This window comes from Schistocerca americana, chromosome X (assembly GCF_021461395.2).
Source record: "Schistocerca americana isolate TAMUIC-IGC-003095 chromosome X, iqSchAmer2.1, whole genome shotgun sequence".
In the NCBI taxonomy this organism is placed as follows: domain Eukaryota; kingdom Metazoa; phylum Arthropoda; class Insecta; order Orthoptera; family Acrididae; genus Schistocerca; species Schistocerca americana.
In genome coordinates, this window is record NC_060130.1 from 518,232,014 (window position 1) to 518,253,946 (window position 21,933).

At 41.3% G+C, this 21,933-nt stretch overlaps 1 protein-coding gene across 2 annotated transcripts in view; it reads left to right on the top strand.

Annotated features, from left to right (window-relative positions):
- The window catches only part of LOC124555516 (kelch-like protein 5), a 318,356-nt gene that overhangs the window by 164,738 nt on the left and 131,685 nt on the right, over window positions 1–21,933 (top strand). For both annotated transcript variants that reach the window (XM_047129462.1, XM_047129463.1), the window contains one exon: window positions 8,122–8,312. In XM_047129462.1, the coding sequence (XP_046985418.1) occupies window positions 8,122–8,312 (191 nt within the window). The remainder of the gene's footprint in view (window positions 1–8,121; window positions 8,313–21,933) is intronic.

Below are 21,933 nucleotides of genomic sequence, written 5' to 3' on the forward strand. Positions count from 1 at the left end.
TGCCTAGAGTTTGAAACCTTTTGTTTAATCCATCCAGTACCTCACAGAGAAAATAGAATACTGCATTTTCAGTTGTTGAACCACTTCAAAAACTGGACTGTACATTTGATAGCAAATTTTGTGAAATAAAATGATCAATTATTCTTACATACGCAGCATTTTCAATAACTTTAGCAAACACTGATGGGATAGAAATAGGTCTAAAATTGTCTACATCATCTCTTTCTCCCTTTTTATAATTGTTCAGGAAATTGACCTTTCTTGAAGGGAAAATTACAAATATGGTTGAGCACAGGACTAACATGTGCAGCACAGTACTTTAATATTCTGCTAGGTACTTCATCATGATATCCGTGAGAGTCCTTAGTCTTCAGTATTTTAATTATTGACTCAATCTCCCCCTTGTCTGTATCACAGAGGAGTATTTCAGATATCAATCTCGGAAAGGCATTTTCCAATAGTGTTATATGATTCCCTGCGGAAACGAAGTTTTTATTTCATTCACCAGCATTGCTCAGAAAGTGAGTGTTATATACTGTATACATATCTGATTTATGAGCAACAGAAATACTTTTACTACGAACTAACTCTATATCGCCCATCTTGTGCTGCTGAGCAGACGCTTCCCTCACAACTGACCATACGGATTAATTTTATCCTGTGAATTAGCCATTCTATTTGTGTACCACATGCTTTGACTTGATTGTGACTACTTCTAACATTTTGATATAATTCCCCCTTAGTGTTACATAATATCCTTATCCTACTAGTCAGCCACCCAGTCTGCCTTTTAGTACTAGTACCCTGTTTAGAACATTTTTACAGAAAGCAACTTTCAAGGAGTATGAGAAATGTGTTAAAGAAAACATTATATTTGTCGTCTATGTTATCGCCACTATAAACATCCTGCCACTCTTGTTTCTTAACGAGGTTTAAAAAAACTCCCTGATGCTGTTGAATTAACTTTCCTACATAGCTTGTAATTATACGAGGTGTATTCAGAAAGTAAGGTCCGATTAGTCGCGAAATGGAAACCACTGTGAAAATCCAATGGAACTTTGCACAGATGTGTTGGACAGTATCTTTAGTATGCCTGTCGTTCGCTTTGAACAGATGTGTTGGACAGTGTCTTTAGTGTGCCTGTCATTCGCTTCAAGTCGCGCTTTTCAGTTCAGAGCGCTAAGTGATCATGTACAAATGCCGCAAACAACGATGTCTCCCGCCAAGTATGTGGATCTGGTGAGAGTTTTCGCCTGAAGCTAGCTATGCAGCCCACAAAACATACATGTCGTGTTTCGTTCTTAAAGCCAATTTTCAGCCGCATTCTGCAGGGGCAATGAAGACGCTCCTGAAGCATTTTCGATGGGAACTGTTTGATCACCCTTAATTGGCTCCCTCCGTTCATCTCTGCTCACATGTACCGCTGGCTACGAAGACAACATTTTGGCACAGACAGCGAAAGGCGGAAAGCACAGACAGCTGCTTTCTGTGACGACGATACTGGAAAGTTTGTACAACGCCACGACAAATGTCTTTAAGTCGGTGCGGCGACTATTTAGAAGGGTAGCTGGAAGGTGTGGCTAACTGTTGCGAATAAAAAATTCTTGATTTTTCACTGTGGTTCTCATTTCGCGACCGATCGGGCCTTACTTTCCGAACAGCCCCCGTATGTAACAGATGTTTGAGTACCAAACCTTTCATTGTTAAAATTTGTGCATCATGGACTGAAGGATCATTCACCCTTTTACGAACAGAATGCCCACTTAGTAATGAAGAATGAATACAAATTTTGTCTATGGCTGTGCTGCTGTTCCACTGCACCCTGGTTGGGAAAAACAATTCGCATCAGACCATGTGAATGTAGGGAATCTTCAAGCATCCTTTTTTCTTGCACAACCACATAGAAAATTAATATTGAAGTCAACACATATAACTAATTTTTAGTACTTCCTGTAAAGTGAATCAAGAGCTCTCTCTAACTTCAGGAGAAATGCTCTGAAGTCAGAGTTAGGAGACATATAAACAACAATAATTAGAAGTTTAGTTTCACTAAAATCAACTGCCCTGCGTAACATTCAAATACCTGTTCAGTGCAGTGTCGAGATACGTCTATGGACTCAAACGGAACAATTATTTTTTTTTTTATACGTAGATTGCCACTCCCTCCACTCCCGCAAGGAACTCCGTGAAAAACTGCCAGTTAACCTGTATCCTGGTAAAGGAAGAAGCCTCTGATTTGTCGAATTATTTATGTGGTGCTCCGATATACCAATAATGTCAGAGTCAACATCTATAAGCAGTTCACTAACTTTATCTCTAATACCTCTTATATGGATATCAGGCCTCCTTTCTTAGAGGGACTGCTTTTAGCAGGGACACCTATCAGCTCAGTTCAATCTAAAAAAAAGGTGCAGCTCTAACACCAACTACTACAGGAATTTTCCCATGATTAATCCCACCACCGCCCACTACACTGTCACCTATAAGCTTTACCAGCCTCCCCTTCCCATTCCTATTGAGGTGTAGGCCATGCCTAGTGCAATCCGATCTACTGATAGACTCACCTGGCACCACTCCAATGCGAGCCATGTCCTCCGCCATCAACGCCTTCTCCAGCCCCTTGTTAACACGCCTAACAGCAGTATTAAGATGAGGCCGACAATGACGCTGAAACAATTGCACGAAGTGCACATTAGTGCCTCCAGTTTGAGTAGTTATCTTTACCAGGTCACCACGTACATCTTACTCTCCGTTCCTATCAAGACTATTTCCAGCTCCACCCACAATTCCTACCTGAACCTCTTTCGTAAAATTCGTACATAATTCTCCTATTTTATCTGTCACCTGAGCCAGCCCTGCACTAGGCTTCAAATGCTGGTGACCTGGTACTCACGTCTCAACACCTCCTGCAACTGCTGGCCCACACCTCTGTCATACAAACTGTCTAGCAGCAGACTTTTCCTCTTTCTGTTAGAAGAAGGCTTCCTAACTGCTGAGGACTACTGTATGTTTCCTACATCTACCGCTGCAAGAGGCTCTTCTCCACTAAACTCTGACAGTTGGTCAAATCTATTGGTTATAAGCGAAGTACAACTGTCTGAATATCTCCTCGTCCTAGCTGCCTTCTTACCAACTGCTAGCCGGCTGGTTGGCCGTGCAGTTTTAGGCACTTCAGTCTGGGTCCGCGCTGCTGGTACGGTTCGAATCCTGCCTCGGGCATGGATGTGTGTAATGTCCGTAAATTAGTTAGGTTTAAGTAGTTCTAAGTCTAGGGGACTGATGACCTCAGATGTTAAGTCCCATAGTCCTCAGAGCCATTTGAACCATTTTTACCAACTGCCAGTCCCCATTTCCCAGCGCCCTTTACCCTCCTCAACCTATCTACTTTCTCCTTTGCTTCTTATAACTGCATCTGGTGTATGGCTAGTTTTGACAGTGAACTTTCAGTTCCATATTCGACAGGTTTACTCTGTAAGTGTAACAAGTTTTATGTTGCACAAATTTTTATTATAATTAATTTCTTAAGAATCTTGAAGCTTTCTAAATTTAAATTATAAACCATTTGTAATTCGAACCAGTTATAATTACAAAATATTTTTTTGTAATAGACCTGAAAATGGGCAGTTGGCCCGACACCGGCCATATAGAAATAAAGGAAAGCGATCTGGAAACTGAATTTGGACACTTTTTTATAAGTAAAGATTGCGGTAAATACATGAAGACTGAGACGTCTAAAAAGACTACAGGTCATGACCATAAAGGCAGGGCCATATTCATGGCGAATAGCTCTTTCTTATGTACCGATTCATGTGAAAAATTCTATTGTTTTCCGAAATATTTATTCCCTCGTTTTTTCTTTAGATTACATTTTCGCGCGTTTTCCTTTCACTGATTTCAAATATGTTCAATGGGTACTTCGTTTTCTTATCGTCTGGTTAGACTTACTGTCAGCTGAATAGAAACAAAAATCGCTACCCCCACGAAGACTTAAGATTGCAACCAGTAAATAGAGAAGAGCTGTCATTATGATTTCGTTTTCTACGGCTTGACATGCTGCATAACTACAGTTTCTGAAAAGTTTTTTGGTTTCCATATCGTGAAACTGTTTCGAACTTGATGAGACATAGTTACAGTTTCAAGTAAAAGGCGTGGGGTGTATGGAGAACAGTAGAAGAGAAGACAGTGCGTGTGGCGATGCCGTGAGTGTGGAGATAGGGTACTTGGGAGGCTTGCAGTGGCTTCTGGGAGCTTGCGGCGCCCGGCGCCCAGTACGGACGCCAGCGGTGGTGCGACAGCATCACTTGACTGCGCTTGCGGCGACCAGCGTGCCATGAACGAGCCAGCAAGTCGAGCGGGAAATGAACAACTCGCGGAATCACCGTCTCGCGCTGACGATGACTCGGAAGGCGAATACAGTTTTTCAGTCGTTGAAGACTTTCTGCCTGTCACTGGAACTTCTTGGATTTACCACACCGTACGGTAACTCACCGTTCATGGACTATTCAGCTGGCTATCAACGGCTTGAAAGCCACATTATAATTTATTGCCTGTATAGGAAATTTGAACGCTTAATTCTATTTTCTAGGAGTAAACAAGTATTGTTACTATAATTTATTTTGCGTGCTTTTTATACTTAAGGAACGCGTTTTTCCTTCGTGTCTTGTGTTATACCGTACCCACGCCGAGGTCGTTAACTACGCTTTAAGTCGTCAAGATCTAGACCAGGGATTCCCAATCTGTGTTCCGCTGGTTTTCCGCAAGAATTGAATAAGTGCTTCGCGAAAGACTGTTATAACATGACTTCTTTTCGACTTTTGACAATACTAAATACTCTTTAAAATTTTATGATTTCTGTGTTATTATTGCTGATTTAAAGTTGAAGTATCACTGAATAAAACAAGTTTTTCCTTTTTAAAATTTTATTAACCTTCAAATTGAACAAATATCAGGAGTCGCAAAATTTTCCGTTATAGAAAAAATTTGGGAACACGTGATATACACAATTTTGGCTCATCATGAAGGAGGATACTAGCGTAGTGTCATCACAGTGTAGTGAAACAATTAAACTACATTGAAATGTAAATATTGTTGTAAAATATATCACGGAGAAAGTGGAAAGAGAAACCGGGTTTGTCAGCTGCTAGAATGCATGGATTCAAAACAGAATATGTAGCATTTGTCGGACGTAATTGTTGTGCTCAAAGAATCGCATCACTATCAAACTTCTATAGGGTGTATTTTTCCCCTGTTGTACGTCTCGACACTTTCTTCACTCTGTTGTGAGGCAGGAACTCGCATAGTAACAAGTGTCGTCCGCGCTTTTAGTAATACTGTCATAATTCATAAAATGAATTTAAACTCGCATTACCGTTTAATTAGAGTGACAATACTATTGTATGTACACAAATGACATTTTAATTGCTACCTGAAATTGCGTTCAAATGTTTTTCTTTAAGATCGTCATGGTTTGTGTAGTGCTTGTACATTATGATTAGTAACTTAAACTGTTGTCACTTGTTGCACACCATTCCACTACGGAACTTGATAGAGAAAAGGATTTAATTTCGTGTTTAGATACTACCAATGCAATTTTTTATATTTTCTTGGAATCAATGAAAGCAAATTATCTCAATTCTTAGTCATTTACTTTTTGAACATTTTCCTTTATTTATTACTATTACTACTATATGTACTAAACTTCTTTGAGCAAAAATAAAAGTTTTACTTTTCATGATGATTAGTAGGCTTCTGAGTATGAGTCCATAATTGTAATTTTAAGTAAAAACACTCCATTTATTTCGAAGAGTGAACTGGCCAGTTTGAAGCTCTGCAGGTGGTGTAGAACTAGTGTCACATGGTTGGGTGACCCTCCACTGGTGACATAAGTCACGTCAGTAAAGTGATGCGGTAAAGTGATGCGTATATGCTAGCCAGTTCAGTGGATTGGTACAGTAAGATAAGTCAGCATGGAGATGTGACAAAATGACAGGAAGGAGCTACCATGCTTGGATATGCCACATTTCACACTGTGGATGAACTTGCCTGACTTGTCAGTGTATCAATGCAGATTGTCCATTGTTGAGTGTACAAGGAATGGCACATGAACAGTGGGCATAAAAAGATGCTAACCAGTGGGGACCAAAGACAAATGCCACATCTTATTAATGACAATTTGTTTCAAACCCAACAGAAAATGCAAATCTTATTGATTGCAGATCCATCTTGACCAGTTCTTGGGTAAACATTGCTAATGCAAGTAATAGATATTTGGAGTTGGGCATTAACGTAGGTTACTGCTCACAGTGGCGCACAAAGCTACATGTCCTCAGTGGGCCAAATAACTCATAAACTGGGTAGTAGCTGACTTGAGGCCTGTAATGTGGTCTGATGGGTTGTATTTTTAACCTCTTTTTTTCAAATTATGCACTGACTGCCCAATGACACAGTTGACCCACAGCGAGTGAGGATCGTACGTCAGGGTTGAGGAAGTTCTGTGGTGTTTTGGGGCTGTTTTTTGTGCCATGACTTGGTCCCCATCATTTTGGTTTCCTTGAACACGAACTGAGATGCTTATTTCAAAATTCTTGGTGGTAAAGTATTGCTGTTAAAGTATTGCTGTTTCTTTCAGAACTTGGTGATGAGACTGCTGTGAACAATAGTGTCTTCTGAGATGACAACAGCTGTTTTCACAGGATTGCACATACATGTTCCTGGTTTTTCAGACGTCCGTGTACTGTATGGTGCCTCAAGTAGCCTGCTAAATTGCCTGGTGTTAATCCACTAGGAAATGCTTGGGACTATTTGGAATCATGGGTGAAAGATCGCAATCGGCATCCCTGAAATTTGATATCTCTACAAGATCTAATCATCAGTTGGCTTCATTTGGATATGGCATACTCAAAGAAACTTGTGGACTTCTTTTTTGCTGAATTGAGTGCATTTTCAAGGCTAGAGGTGGCATTACATTGTATTAGGCTGATGTCTCCTAAGTTTGACTAATTTTTTGTCCAGTGTGCTTATTTGAAATTTACAAAACCAATGCCAGTTTGGTACAGTGCTTGTATTATCAATAAATAGTGTGCTTATCCCAAGCACCAACAAGGCACTTGGTGAAATGTACAATATTGGTAGTGATGATGCCAAGAAGTTTACAAGAAGTGAATGCCATTGGTTTTATGAAGCTGTTCGTAACATTGCAAAATTCTGAGAAGAGTAATTGTGAACAACAAGCATATCCCAGTAACATTCCAAATGATGTTTGAGACTTTAGATGGAAAATATGCTTTTCGCTCTTGTTGGGTGTAGTCCTCAGCTTGTGCAGTGGCATAAGGATTTATGTATTTCTAAAGTATGTCACCTTTATAGACCTATACAGTCCAGTTAAATATAGAAAGGAATCGAGCTCTTTGTTATAATGTCTCGTAAACCCTTTTCTTTGTCTGAATGCAATCTTTCAACAGATGTTTAATGAGTGACAATGGGTTCTTCATCCTAGCCAAATGAGAAAAATTATGCTGTCACAGATATCATCTGTGATTGCCCAGCTCTTGAGTGTACACATTTGACAGAATGCTTCTTTCAGGATTTGTCGTATTGCCCAAAGATTGGTCTTAGTAGGTATATTATATCCTGAGGTACCAATGTTTGTGGAGGCTTGTGAGTAAGTATGTGTTTTGGGTACTGTGTTTTATGATTAAGAAATGTTTATGGTTAGAATTGTCTGTTATCAACAGTTTAAGCTACAATGATCTTCTATCTATTTGCACTAGTAGCTGCTGCCTTGTGGCAAATTTTTAAGTGCTTCCCTCCTTCCTCCCCCAGATCATACTTAATCAGTATGCTTGACATTTTGTGGTACAAATGATTGAGTGGATGCTGCCTCATCTTGAGCAAAGCTGTAATACTATCTTAGGAAATCATTCCTTTTGAAAATTCTGAACTTAATGTTTAACTTGAATATCTTAGTGCTTTATTAGCCATGGTCATATCAGAGAAAGATTGGTTAATGAACTCTATAGATATAGTTGGGTTTTTAAATTTTAAAAGAATGAATCAATTTTAGATGTGAAATTGTACCTGTAAATGAGCTATACATAATTAGCATTTGGTTTGTGATTTCAGGGACAGAACAGAGAGTAGTAGCAGTGAGAGCCTGCTTGATGGTAATTTTAGGTATGGAGGAAGCAGCCCTACCTTAAGCAGCACGACACCTGATGAGAAATTTACCTCACAGAGTCATGCAGAGAAAAGTCTTGCCCGTATGGAGAACTACTTTCAAAGTGGGCAATTGACCGATGTAACATTGGTTGCAGGTAACTTACATGTAGTATAAATGAAGAAGATAATTTAAATGGTTCCCTTTTTTTATGGTGACGTAAAGAAGGTGGTGCTTTGCATGTTGTGGAACAATTGAGGAGTTAAAAGGTGTCTTTATTAAGTAAAGTGTATAACTACCAAACAATAGAACACTTTATTTGGGATAAAGAAGTTTCAGAAAAAGCAAAAGAGTTATTACTTCCTATTGTCACCAATGGAGGAGAAACATGGACAATGACAGAAAGGGACTGGAACAGACTGCAAGCAGGGGAAATTAAATTTCTCGGAGCAGTTAAGGGAAAAGCAAGAGTGGACTGAGTAAGGAATGTAGAGATTAGAAAGGACCTTGAACAAGAAAGTATGAGAGAAGAAATTGGAAAAAAGAGATTAAGATGGTACTGGCATGTTAAGAGGATGTGTGGGCAAAGACTTCCCAAATTTATGGAAGAACTAAAGATGGATGGAAAAAGACCTAGAGGACACCCAAGAACACGGTGGAAAATGGGAGTGGAAATATCTGTGGAAAGGATAGGTGTGACCTGGCAGGAAGCGGAGGAAGAAAAGTGGTGGGAGGACCAAGCAAAATGGAGAGAACTCGTCAGCACCCAGACCCGGTACTAGTTGGAGCGGGATCTGGATACAGCTACTCTCGCAGGATCAGATATAACTTCGGAGACAGGGAATGTTTTGTGGACTCCCATGGAATACAACCAACATATAGAATATATTTGAAGACACTGGGAAAATTTCAGTTTTGAATACAATTTGTTTAGAGAAGTGTGATTTGAGCCTTAAGCACGATAGTTACAATCTAAATAAGCATGTGAGTGGTAACCATATAGTTTCAATTATCACCCTGAAAAATGAAGCTGTGACCATAAAAGTTTGTGAATGTGTTAGTCCACGTATATTCGCCCTCGAATACGACACACTTTTTCCAGCGAAGACTGGCTTGATGGAGACCTTGGCTGTTAAAGTTTGAAGTCCACGTCTTGGATGTTCAGGAAACGTTCCACCCCGAGTATCATCTAGTTGTCATCCTGGAAATCACTTCCATGCAGTGGTTTCTTCTTTTGATGAAAGAGGAAACAATTACTCTGTGCTATGTCACAAAAATCCGGGGGGGTACCCTACATCTACGTACGAACTCCACATGGTGCTGCATGTCGGAGGTTACTTTGTACCATTATTAGTCATTTATTTTCCTGTTCCACTCACTAATGTAGTGAGAGGAAACTACTGTTTATATGCCTCTGTACAAGCCCTAATTTATCTTTTCCTACCCTCGTGTTCCTTAACTATATATTCATTCATGGCAGTAGAATTGTTGAGCAGTTAGCTTCAAATACTAATTTATAATACTATTGACTGCTATCAAAACAGCCACATGCTGATAAAGTTACCATGTGAAATGAATTTTATTTTGTGACCATGATGGTGTGTGGTGGTAAGGTACAGGGCTAATTTTGTTTCCCTAAAGGTTTCTGTTGAAAGAAAGCAGTGGCAAGATAAACAGGAATTGAACGAAGGTTCTATTAGTAATCAAACAAATTGTAATTATATAAAAGGAAATGGTCACCAGCCTAATTAGACAAAGTTGTACTCAGTACTAACGTGATTCATAAAGAAAGTTAACTGTGTGTATTGACATTACTTGATACTAAACTTCTGTTTTGCTGATAAGATACTGGTCAGTAGCACAATTTAGCAAGTAATGTACCAGTGAATTGACTTCAACTACACCGGAGAAGTATTAATGTGTTCAGGCAACAACTGGCTCTCGATAATACTTACTACCTGCACATTACAGTAGGAAGATAATGATAATTATAAGTGAATTATTACTAATGGTGGAGCAGTACTGATATGGACAAGAAGTTCTTTTGTCAGTTTAATTACAGATTATTACTGCTATTGAAAGAGTTATGAAGTAATTGTATATTTTGTATTGGTTATTATTTGCAATTCTCAAGGAATATTCACTATCTTACATTATTTTTTCTCAAATGGAATATTGGGCACGTTGATCTAGTTTTGTTTGAATAATTGTAGCCAGTTGCTTATTCTTCATTGCTGTTGTTATGACATTTAAATTTGGCTCAGCAGTTAGCATGGGAACCCAGAAACTAATTTATCGGTAGATTCAGATCGTGGCTGATCACTTTGTCACAACACGATATGGGGAAACACTGTTAGCTACATAACACATGAAACTGTAAATACTATTATTTCAATAAAAGAATCTTTGAACTGAATTCTTTACCTGTCTGTTCATGAAAACTACGTGGAGTATTTCAAAACTTATGCTTGCTAAATAATTATGTACTTTACAACTCCACAATGTTTGTTAACATTTTTAAGGAAAATAATTACTTTTCAGTTCAGAATAACAGGATTCTAAGATTCATTATAGCTCATGAGATAGTGCCCTATCTAGGTAAATGACTGAGGATAAAATATGGTGGCCCAATACAGAGTTTACAGAAAACAAAATTATTATTGAAAATGAAACCATATAGCTGGTCCATGCAATTATACAGCATTCAACTGATAATGTGAGATGAAGGTGGTGGCATCAGTGATCTCCTGCGCTATTCCAATAAGGGCAGCAAAAGTATCCATGGCTCTTCCTGTGTAACAAGCTCTGAAAATTCTCTTCTTAGCATTGGATTTTCATAGTACAGAGCTAACCAAAGTATGCCATGAATAATAAGCCGCATTACTTCTACATCTAAGGCTATGTTATATAATCTTGCAGTTCTTCTCACCTCTTTCAGTTCGCAAGATGTGCACTCTTTACCTGCTAGCCACTGACTTACTTGTGCCACACAGGAGCCTTGCAGTTTGACTGCCAGATCCACCTTTTCTTTTTTTGCCTGGACATTTTCATTGAGGAGGAACTTCCCTCCAAGTTCTACATGATTACAAATCTGCTTCCCCAATGCATGACCGAGCGAGGTGGCGCAGTGGTTAGCACACTGGACCCGCATTCGGGAGGACGACGGTTCAATCCCGCGTCCGGCCGTCCTGATTTAGGTTTTCCGTGATTTCCCTAAATTGATCCAGGCAAATGCCGGGATGGTACCTGTGAAAGGGCACGGCCGACATCCTTCCCTAATCCGATGAGACCGATGACCTCGCTGTTTGGTCTCTTCCCCCCAAACAAACAACAACCACCACCCAATGCATGAACCAGTATTACAATTACATTTTTAGCTTTTACATTCTTTCACATCACATTACTTTTGACACCACATCCATAAATTAATTACAATTATATAAATTATCATAAATAATTAATAAAACATTTACATGGATGTTACATCAAAGTGCATAGTTATACAGAAATCACATTAAGTAAAAACAGAAAAAGAAGTTAGATACGACCATTATTGGAAGTATTGATAATATGTTACAGACTCTCTAAATTTTTTCAATAGTACCTCCTGAAAAGAAGTTTGTCTTCCCTCCACAGATTCCCCTTTGAGTCCATGAAGCATCTCCATAGTACTTGCATGCTGATCGAACTTACCAGTAACAAACCAGCAGCATGCCTCTGAATTGCTGTGATGTCTTCCTGTAATCTGATCTGGTGGGGATCCGATGTTATAACCTTTATAGCTGAGCTAACATACAGAAGTTGTCCATTTGACTTCCCTACTACCATCCTTATAAGCTCACTCAGTTCATATTGCTTTGCAGAATTATACTTACATATTTAATCGATGTGATGTGTCGAGCAACTCCCTACTAACACTGTATTTGAATTTTAAAAGATTGGTTTTCCTTCTCATCTGCATTACCTCACATTTTTTCTACATTTATAGCAAGTTGCCTTTTGTCACACCAACTAGAAATTCTGTCAAGATCATTTTCTATCCTCCTATAGTCACTCACCGGTAACTACTTCTCTTACATAAGTGTCATCAGCAAACAGCCACAAATTGCAGCTCGTCCTGTCCATCAGATTATTTATGTAAAGTGACAATAAGAGTGGTCCTATCACACTTCCCTGGGCCACTTCTGGTTGTAGTCAACTGTGATCCCTGTTATCAACACATTATTGGTGATTGGTGTCAGCAGTTTCCCCAAAGCACATCGTGTGTACCATGAATCACGAAAACATGGTTTGGCTGCAGTCTTAAGTACTCTAGTATTATGTATCTTGCTCACCTAGTTGACAACCATACCAACAACCGGCACAAGATATGATTGTATCTCAGTCATATGACATGCTTAATTATTCAATTTGCTGTTGTGACAGGATCTTCTCTTATCTTCCACCACAGCACTCCCCGTATTCTGCTCCTTGGGGGCTCATGACAATTTCATGAGTATGCATATGGTGAGCATGGGGCTCCTAGCTATTGCAGCACTACTTCCTTTTCTGTGATGCAATCTCTCATCTCTGACTATCATTCTTCACCCTCTCTTTTTCTTGCGGTGGCAGCATTTGATGTCGATCTGGGTATTCCCTAGATTCTGCCTTCCGTTCGTAGAATATTCTTTCATTCACTACCTTTTGGCTGAAGTAATTTGTGGTCCGCTTCTGGGTTTGACCTCTATTTTCCAAATTATTCTGTTGTATGGATCGACTGGGAAAGAAAACCTTAAATTGCATGTACTACATGCAGTGTTATAGATCATCTGTGCACACTACCTGCCCTTATTTGTGCTTCAAAGCCAATGTGATAGACAATCCGATGCGATAGGGTCATTATGTAACCTTTCAGTTGAGCCCCTGACCACACAAGGATCACATTGCAGATATGCCATGGAATAGATGCCCCTCTTCATGGGCTATCAGGACTTCTAGCAACAACAATTGTGGCAGATGGCCTGTGGTGTGGCTGGGTGGCACCTATGGGGAGAGCCGTGATTGGAATAGATGGCATCAGGGCGGACATTTTTCACATGAAATGCGTTATCTTAGACCAGAGCAATCACGGTTTTGTTGATCTGGTCATCTTTTCAGACAGGAGTCTAAACTTAAGTGCTAGCTGTTGTAGTCTTTTGTGCTTCCTTTACCCTGGCTATTCCATGGGAAGAGGAACAGGCCAGGCAGCTGGTAGTGAAACAGTTTCTTCAGTATTCAAACTGGTTGGGATATATTTACTGTAACAAAGCCATTACTTTTCGTGGAACCTGTTGAAGATATATTTGTAGAAGTCGAGTCATTGGGAAAAATACAAAATGGATTGCTACTGATTAATGCCCACTCTGCTGCACAATTGACAGTTCTTCAGGTGTTTAAATGTATGGGGGACATACCAGTGACCATTGCCCCATTGCCGCTGCCCTTCCCCCCCCCCCCCCCCCCCCCTCCTCCCCCTTCCAATAAGACTTTGAATATGGTCCAAGGAATCATCTTCCACTGAGACCTTACACTCCAAACAGATCAGGAGCTGCGGGATAATCTTGAGCAACAAGGAGTACAGTTTATCCAGTGTGTCAAAAAAAGTCCCAAGGTTAGTAGAATAGATACAGGTGCTTTTCTCTTAAGTCCTATGCTAATCATGTTGTTCTGCCTGTGGTATACATAAATAAAACTTCATAGAGCAAAAAGGAAAGTACCATGTCCAGTTAATAAGGACATCAGCATATAAATGTTCCATTACAAATAGTGTCATAAAAATTTACAACAGTTCCCCACATAAAATAAAAATTATTTCATCATTCTCACTTTTTAGTGAAACCCGAAGATCATTTTTACTTGATCACTGTTTCTGTTCCGTAGCAGAATCTCTACAACATGTGAAACAAAAAACTTGGATCAAAATGCAAAATATATTACTGCAAGTAGTGCAAGCTGTATTCTAGATAGTCAATCAAAAACTCATTCCTCAGAAAGAGCACACTTATGTTTACATAACAATGAATACTATAAAATTTACTTCTTCTAAATAAGACAGTATCAGCACCTAATACAAAATGCGGAAGTGAATAAAAAATATTTTGAGCCAGTGAGACATCGACTGGAAACGCATCACATGTTATCTTATGAATCTATGTCTCTACTCATTGCACTACACCAATGATGAATGATAATATGACCCTATTTTGCATCTTACCATTTCCTGAAAGCATTAAAATTGCTACACCAAGAAGAAATGCATATGGCAAACGGGTATTCATTGGACAAAGATATTATACTAGAACTGACATGTGATTACATTTTCATGCAATTTGGGTGCATAGATCCTGAGATCAGTACCCAGAACAACCACCTCTGGCTGTAATAATGGCCTTGATACACTTGGGCATTGAATCAAACAGAGATTGGATGGCGTGTACAGGTACAGCTGTCCATGCATCTTCAACACGATACCACAGTTCATCAAGAGTAGTGACTGGGGTATTGTGACGAGCCAGTTGCTCGGCCACCATTGACCAGACATTTTCAATTGGTGGTGCTGGCCAGGGCAGCAGTCGAACATTTTGTGTATCCAGAAAGGCCCGTACAGGACCTGCAACATGCGGTCATGCATTATCCTGCTGAAATGTAGGGTTTGGCAGGGATTGAATGAAGGGTAGAGCCACGGATCCTGACACATCTGAAGTGTAACGTCCATTGTTGAAAGTGCCGTCAATGCAAACAATAGGTGACAGAGACATGTAACCAATGGTACCCCATACCATCACGCTGGGTGATAGGCCAGTATGGCGATGACGAATAAACGCTTCCAATGTGCGTTCACCGCAATGTTGCCACACACGGATGTGACCATCATTATGCTGTAAACAGAACGTGGATTCATCCGAATTCATATAGTCTGCAAACCCCTACATTTCAGCAGGATAATGCATGACCATATGTTGCAGGTCCTGTACGGACCTTTCTGGATGCAGAAAATGTTCGACTGTTGCCCTGGCCAGCACATTCATGCACCCAGGTTTGTCGTGAAGTGCACCATCGCAGGCGCTCCTGTCTGTGATGCAGTGTCAAAGGTAACCGCAGCCATGGTCTCCGAGCTGATAGTCCATGCTCCTGCAAATGTCATCGAACTGTTCGTGCAGATGGTTGTTGTCTTGCAAACGTCCCCATCTGTTGACTCGGGGATCGAGACGTGGCTGCACGATTTGTTACAGCCACGTGGATAAGATGCCTGTCATCTCGACTGCTAGTGATAAAAGGCCGTTGGGATCCAGCATGACGTTCCTTATTACCCTCCTGAACCCACCAATTCCATATTCTGCTAACGTTCATTGGATCTCGACCAACGTGAGCAACAATGTCACGATACGATAAACCGCAATCGCGATAGGCTACAATCCGACCTTTATCAAAGTCGGAAACATGATGGCAATGCCGGTCAAGGGTTGTATGTGTATGAGAAGTCGGTTGGAAACTTTCTCATTTCAGCACGTTGTAGGTGTCGCCACCGGCGCCAACCTTGTGTGAAATGTCTGAAAAGCTAATCATTTGCATATCACAGCATCTTCTTCCTGTCGGTTAAATTTCGCGTTCGTGGCACGTCATCTTCGTGGTGTAGCAGTTTTAATGGCCAGTAGTTTATTATTCACTGATATTTAATTATAACAAATTGTATCAAGAACAATGCATTTTTATGGATTCTTGATGTGCCATTGCCTTGAAATGGCCTACTTTCATTAGTTTTCACAAGTTACAACAATTTTTTAACCACCAATATAGCTTTTCCCAACATTTTATGACAGCAAGTCACAGTTAACAATGGGTTTTTGAGATAGCCTCTATTTACTGGTTCTTAAAAACAGCATCTATACATATGGGCTTTTAATGAAAATACGGCGTCTTGAGACAGTGTACTGAAGAGAGATAGTGTCATGTGATGTAAGTGGCATTCTTCCATCTCGTTGGAGGTGCATATTTAGAATATGTGACATGCTAGATACGCGCATTTGGAAAGACTCCCCAACGTGGTGTCAGGTGTTCTTTTATTGTCGGGGCACACAGTTTCAAATACCGGTTCCATGGCCATTTTTCGGTCTTCACAGCTGAGCTATTTGCCCTCTGTCAGACTGTTCTTTACATTCTGCCCTTTGTCATCTGCTCTGATTCCCTGAGTGCCATCCAGAGCCTCAGTGATCCGTATCCGGTTCACCCTTTCGTGCACCGGATCCAACGCTCTCTTCAGCAGCTGGCAGACGACGGTTCTCCGGTTACGTTTATGTGGGTTTCTGGCCATGTCGGTATCTCTGGGAACTAAGATGCAGATGCCGCAGCCAAGGCTGCGGTCCTCCAGCCTCGGACAGCTTCTTGTTATGTGCCTTCATCTGATTTTAGCAGGGTTATTTGTCAGTGCATTTTATCACTATGACATGCCGATTGGTCTACACTTACTGAAAAAAAGCTTCCTGCCTTGAAACCTCTCCCCATGGCTTGGACGACCTCTTCACGCCCTTCTCGGCGGGAGGAGGTCGTTTTGCCCCGGATACGGATTGGCCACTGCCGATTCAGCCACAGCCATCTGCTGATGGCTGGGCCGGCGCCAATCTGCCCATGTGGGCAATTGCTGACGGTACGCCACATTTTAACGTCGTGTCTGAATTTTAATACACTGCGCATTGATCTTGGCCTGCCATGTACTCTGGAAGAAATTTTAGCAGATGAACCAGGAGCAGCTGCTCGTGTTCTTCGTTTTATCCACTTGACAAACCTGTCTAAGGACATTTGATTATGCTGTTTTCTTTTAATCCTTTGCCTGTTCATGTGCCTTTTATGGTGTTGTCTTTTTTAGTTGCTGTCTTAACATTGTGCCTCACGGTGCATTCATAATTTAGTCTGGGCACTAATGACCACTGTAGTTGTGCGCCCTTAAAAAAAAACCTCCCCAACATGCTTTTGGCACATTATGATGTCAGAAATGCAACACACTCAATCTTGACATTCAGATGCACTGTCTGTTTGCTGATGGCTTAGCATTGAAAGGAAATGTCCTGGAAAAAGTTAATCATGGTGTACAGGTATAATGTGAAACCTAAGGTGCTTCTGATGCTTGCACTTTGATCATGTGTCGTCCTGCTGCGTAACAGATATAAAATTTGGTAACTGTGGACTATCAGTTCTTCTGAAAAACCACCTTTGTGTGTTAGTTGTGTGTAACACGGGTGTGGTGTGCGTACTGGAAGACCTTCAGTACACACACCATCAGATTATTTGACATGTCGCTCTAACGAAGTAGGCGAGTGTCAGCAATATGTCTCGTGGTTTTACTGTGGCATGTTTATCTTCTGCCGTTAGGTCAGACGATAGAAATGCCACTTGCACGCTTAGAGTAGCAGATTGACGGTGACTAACTTTAAACAGAATTTGATTAATTTTCACACACATTTATTAAAATAATAACAAGCATAAAAATTACTTAACTTGGTTCTGGATGCTATTTATAATTGACAATCTGAAGTTCCTTTGGTATTGGTGCGTTAATCTTATTCTCACATATGTCTCTGATACTTGACAAAAGTGTCTATACCTTTATCTTCATGGCTATGTACAGGAATATTGTAATCTTATTAGGCGCAGACTGAAACTTGACTATAGACTGGTACAGACAAATGTAGAACTCGTACAGACTGGTGCAGACAAATGCAGGCTGACTAATCGGAGGTCTGTACACTTGTTATAATACCTCGTGCGTTCATGTATCACTGCGCGAGTGTGATCCGAGAGGAGAAAAGGTTCTACGTTAGCAGCAATCTCATTGGCTGTGTTACATATTAATACGTGGATCGGCGGAAGCAGAATTTGGTCCGTCTCTATGGCAGCGCCATCTTGTAGTGTGGAGACGGATGAGCATTGCACCTGCGCTGTTGTGCTTAGCGGGGCGCGCTCTAGTGGGAAAGTTGTGTACGCGCTGACTACGCGGAACAATGTACACAACAACGGGTTTGTCCAGTCTTCAAGAAAGAAAAGAAAATACTGGAATTAAAATCCATTGACTGCCTGTCCCGAACTGAGCAACGTAAAAAATATGGAGGCCCACACGCTGTTGATATGACATACAGTTATGCAGATGTTACAGCCATCACTCCCACTACCTCGATTTTTTTCGAAACCAGTTTTCCCATCGCCCTTCTATCTTGTGGCTCCCATGACACCATCTTTGGGAACCATTTCTCCCACCTGACTGGAGGAGCAGCTTCCTCCTTCTGTGTCTATCAGTGACAGGGCTCCCTCTCAGGAGTACTCTCCCCAGAAATTCACAGATCAGAGGCGTGACACCAGCCACTGGCTGAAAGCACCATGATCTGTGGACCCCAGGTCTGACTGCTCTTTGTCCATCTCCATGCGCATCACAGATAGGTCCTCACATGAATCCTTACCATCAAAGGTTGCGAAAGCAGAGGAGGAGAATTGGGACAAGCCATTGGATTTTGAACCAATGCTCACTGAGGTGGGTCCATCCCCATCAGTGACAAGCAATGATCCTGGTGTGTGACCAGTCCTTCAGATCCCTTCATGCCAAACCTAGACAGCTGTAACGCTGATCATTCAGTCGAACTGTAACGGATATTACTGTCAACTGCGAGAATGACAACACTTTATTTCCTCCTGCTCTGCAATTTGCATTGCTCTACAAGAAACACATGTCACTGACTGTTCACCAATACTCCATGGTTATTGTGCATTTTATTGGAACTGTGCTGGTCCTGAGAGGCCATCTGGAGGGGTGTGTACATTGGTTTGCACAGATGTAGTCGGTGAGTGGATTACTCTTTGTACCACATTGGAAACAAGAGCATTACGAGAGCAAACGACCTCAGCTATCACCATTTGCAATATTTAAATACCACCTGGCAGACCACGTAATTAAGTTGAACACCTTAATCGAACTCGTCCCCCACCCCCTCCCCCATTTGTCCTACTTGGTGATTTCAGTGCGCACCACCCATTGTGGGGGAATATCACTTCATCTGTTAGGGGACTCCTACTACACCAACTTCTTACCAACTATGATCTGTCTCTCCTCTGTGATGGTACTCTTACCCACATTAGTACTGCTTGTGGCACCTTTTCAGCTATTGGTCTAATGGTCACTATGTGATGATCTTTGTGACAGCGACCACTTTCAATGATCGTCTCATTTCCTTGTTGCTGCCGAACTACCACATTGAGTGCTTCGAAGACTCATCTGGTATTTCTATGCCTCTGTTATTACCTTCACCCCCCCCCCCCCCCTCCCTCTGTCAGATTGCATTTAAGAGTTGGTGCAAGATGTTTCTGATGTGATCACATACTCCACTGGAACTACTATTCTCCTTTCTGCATGTCCTCTCCACCAACAGTTGGTGCCATGATGGTCTGAAGACATTGCAGTAGCTGTTCAGGATCACTGAAGAGCCTTGCAATGTTTCAGTGACATCCTTCACAGACCAACCATATCGCTTTTAAGTGACTTCATGCTAGGTTTCACTATATAATTAAACACAGTAAGAAGGAATGATGGGAGTGCTACATCTCCTCTGTGGGAACATATGCCTCTTCATTGCAGGTGTGAGCTAAGCTCCGTAGTCCTCTGGCCTGCAAACAATCAACAACTCTTCCAGGTTTTGTTCTTCAAGGTGGTCTTAGTATTAATGAGTCAGTTCCTGCTGAACATCTTGTGAGCCACTTTGCAACAGCACCTGCACCCTCATCTTATCCAGCTCCTTTCCACTGCAAAATGGACAAGTTGCAGACATCCCTCACCAAGCCAAATCGTGTAATGAACCTTTCACTGACTGTGAACTGCTTCAGGCTTTTGGTTCATCTCCCGTTACGACCTCAGACCATCATTCAATTCAAAGTATGGTGATCCAACACCCATATGTTCCCCAAAGGCTATGCCAAGGGAAGAGGGGCAAACCAGATGTCAGGGTGTGAAACACTTCGTCCAACACTTTGTATGTACTCAGACTATTGGGGTTCTTTTTCTGCAGTGAAACTTTTTTTTTTTTTTTTTTTTTTTTTTTTTTTTTTTTTTTTTTTTTTTTTTTTGTCAGAGACATTGAAGGCAAATATGGGGAAGTTGAGTATCTGGGAAGAATGTGAATGGCCATTATTAATTAAAACTTCCTCTGCTGCCCAGTGTACAGCTCTCCAGGCATCTGATCATCTAGATGACATACCTGTGACCATTGCCCAACACAAAATTTTGAACATGGTCCACGGAATCATCTTCCACAGAGACCTTATGGTCCAAACAGATTATGAGCTCCAGACTAATCTCTAGGGGGGAAGTGTACATTTTAGCAGACATGTCCGAAAAAGCCCAAGGGTAATTGTACGGATACAGGCGCCTTTATATTAGCCTTTGAAAGAAATATCATCCTGGAGAAAGTTAAGGTCATGATTCACAGGTGTGATGTGAAACTATATGCCCCACACCACCTTTGAGGTGCTTTGGATGTTTACATTTAAGGCATATGTCATGCTGCTGCACGGCAGACCCAAAATTTGGCAACTGTAGATGATCATTCCAAGAAGGTAGTGCTGGTTAACATCCATCTTTGTGTGCCAACTGCACAGAACATCACCCTCCATGTTCGTCAGTCTGCCCAATTCTAAAGAAAGAACAAGATCCAAGAATACAAATCTATTGACCACCTGACATATTTTGAGACCTGGAAGAAATATGAATGCATACATCCTGTGATTATGATTATCAGTTACTACACTAACATCGTGGCAGTCATCTCCCTCCAGTTTCCTTCCTCTATCTTCCCCAAACCAGATCTCCCAACACCCTTCTCTCCCATGGCTTTTGCCGTATCTTGTTCGGGAATCACTTTCCACACCCAGGCGGAAAAGCATTCTCCTTTTTTGGTGTCTACCATTGACGTGGCTCCCTCTCATGATCCCACTTCCCAGCAACTCCAGGACTGGAGGCCCTATGCCAAACAATGGCTGAAGGAGTCACAGCCTGTGGATCCCAGGTCTGTTGATCTTCATCTGTCCCCACACACCATGTGGATAGCCCCTTGATTGAACCTTGCCCATCAAAGGTTACAACAGAAAATAAGAACCCCGCCCTCTGAAGTCAGATTCTGAGCCAGTGTTTATGGGTGTGGTTCTATCCCCACTGGCGACAGACAGTGATCCTGCGGCATGACTGGTCCTCATTACCCCTTCATGCCTAACATGGCCACCAGTCACGTGATCGTTCAGTGGAACTAATGGGGTCTACTGTCATCTGCCAGAACTACACCACCTTATTTCCTCCTCTTCTGCAGCTTGCAATGCTCTCCAAGAAACGCACTTCACTGATGACCACTCTCCAGCACTCCATCGTTATCATGTAATCTGTTAGATCTGTGCTGGTCCCAATAGGGCATCTGAGGGAGTCTGTACTTTGGGCATCAGATTTCATTTACTATTTGCAATGTTTACCTACCTCCAGGTAGACCACTTACTTAAGCTGCATTGACTACATCAATCAAGCAATTCTACTGTGGTTTTCTTCTGCTAGGGGACTTCAATACACAGCACCCCATATGAGGGAATACCAATTCATCTGATATGGGCTTTTTAATCTACCAGCTTCTCACAAACCATGATCTGTGCCTCCTGAATGATGGTTCTCCTTTTCAGTACCTTTTCATCTGTCAATCTAATGATCTCCGTACCTAATCTTGTTGCTTCACTACATGCATCAT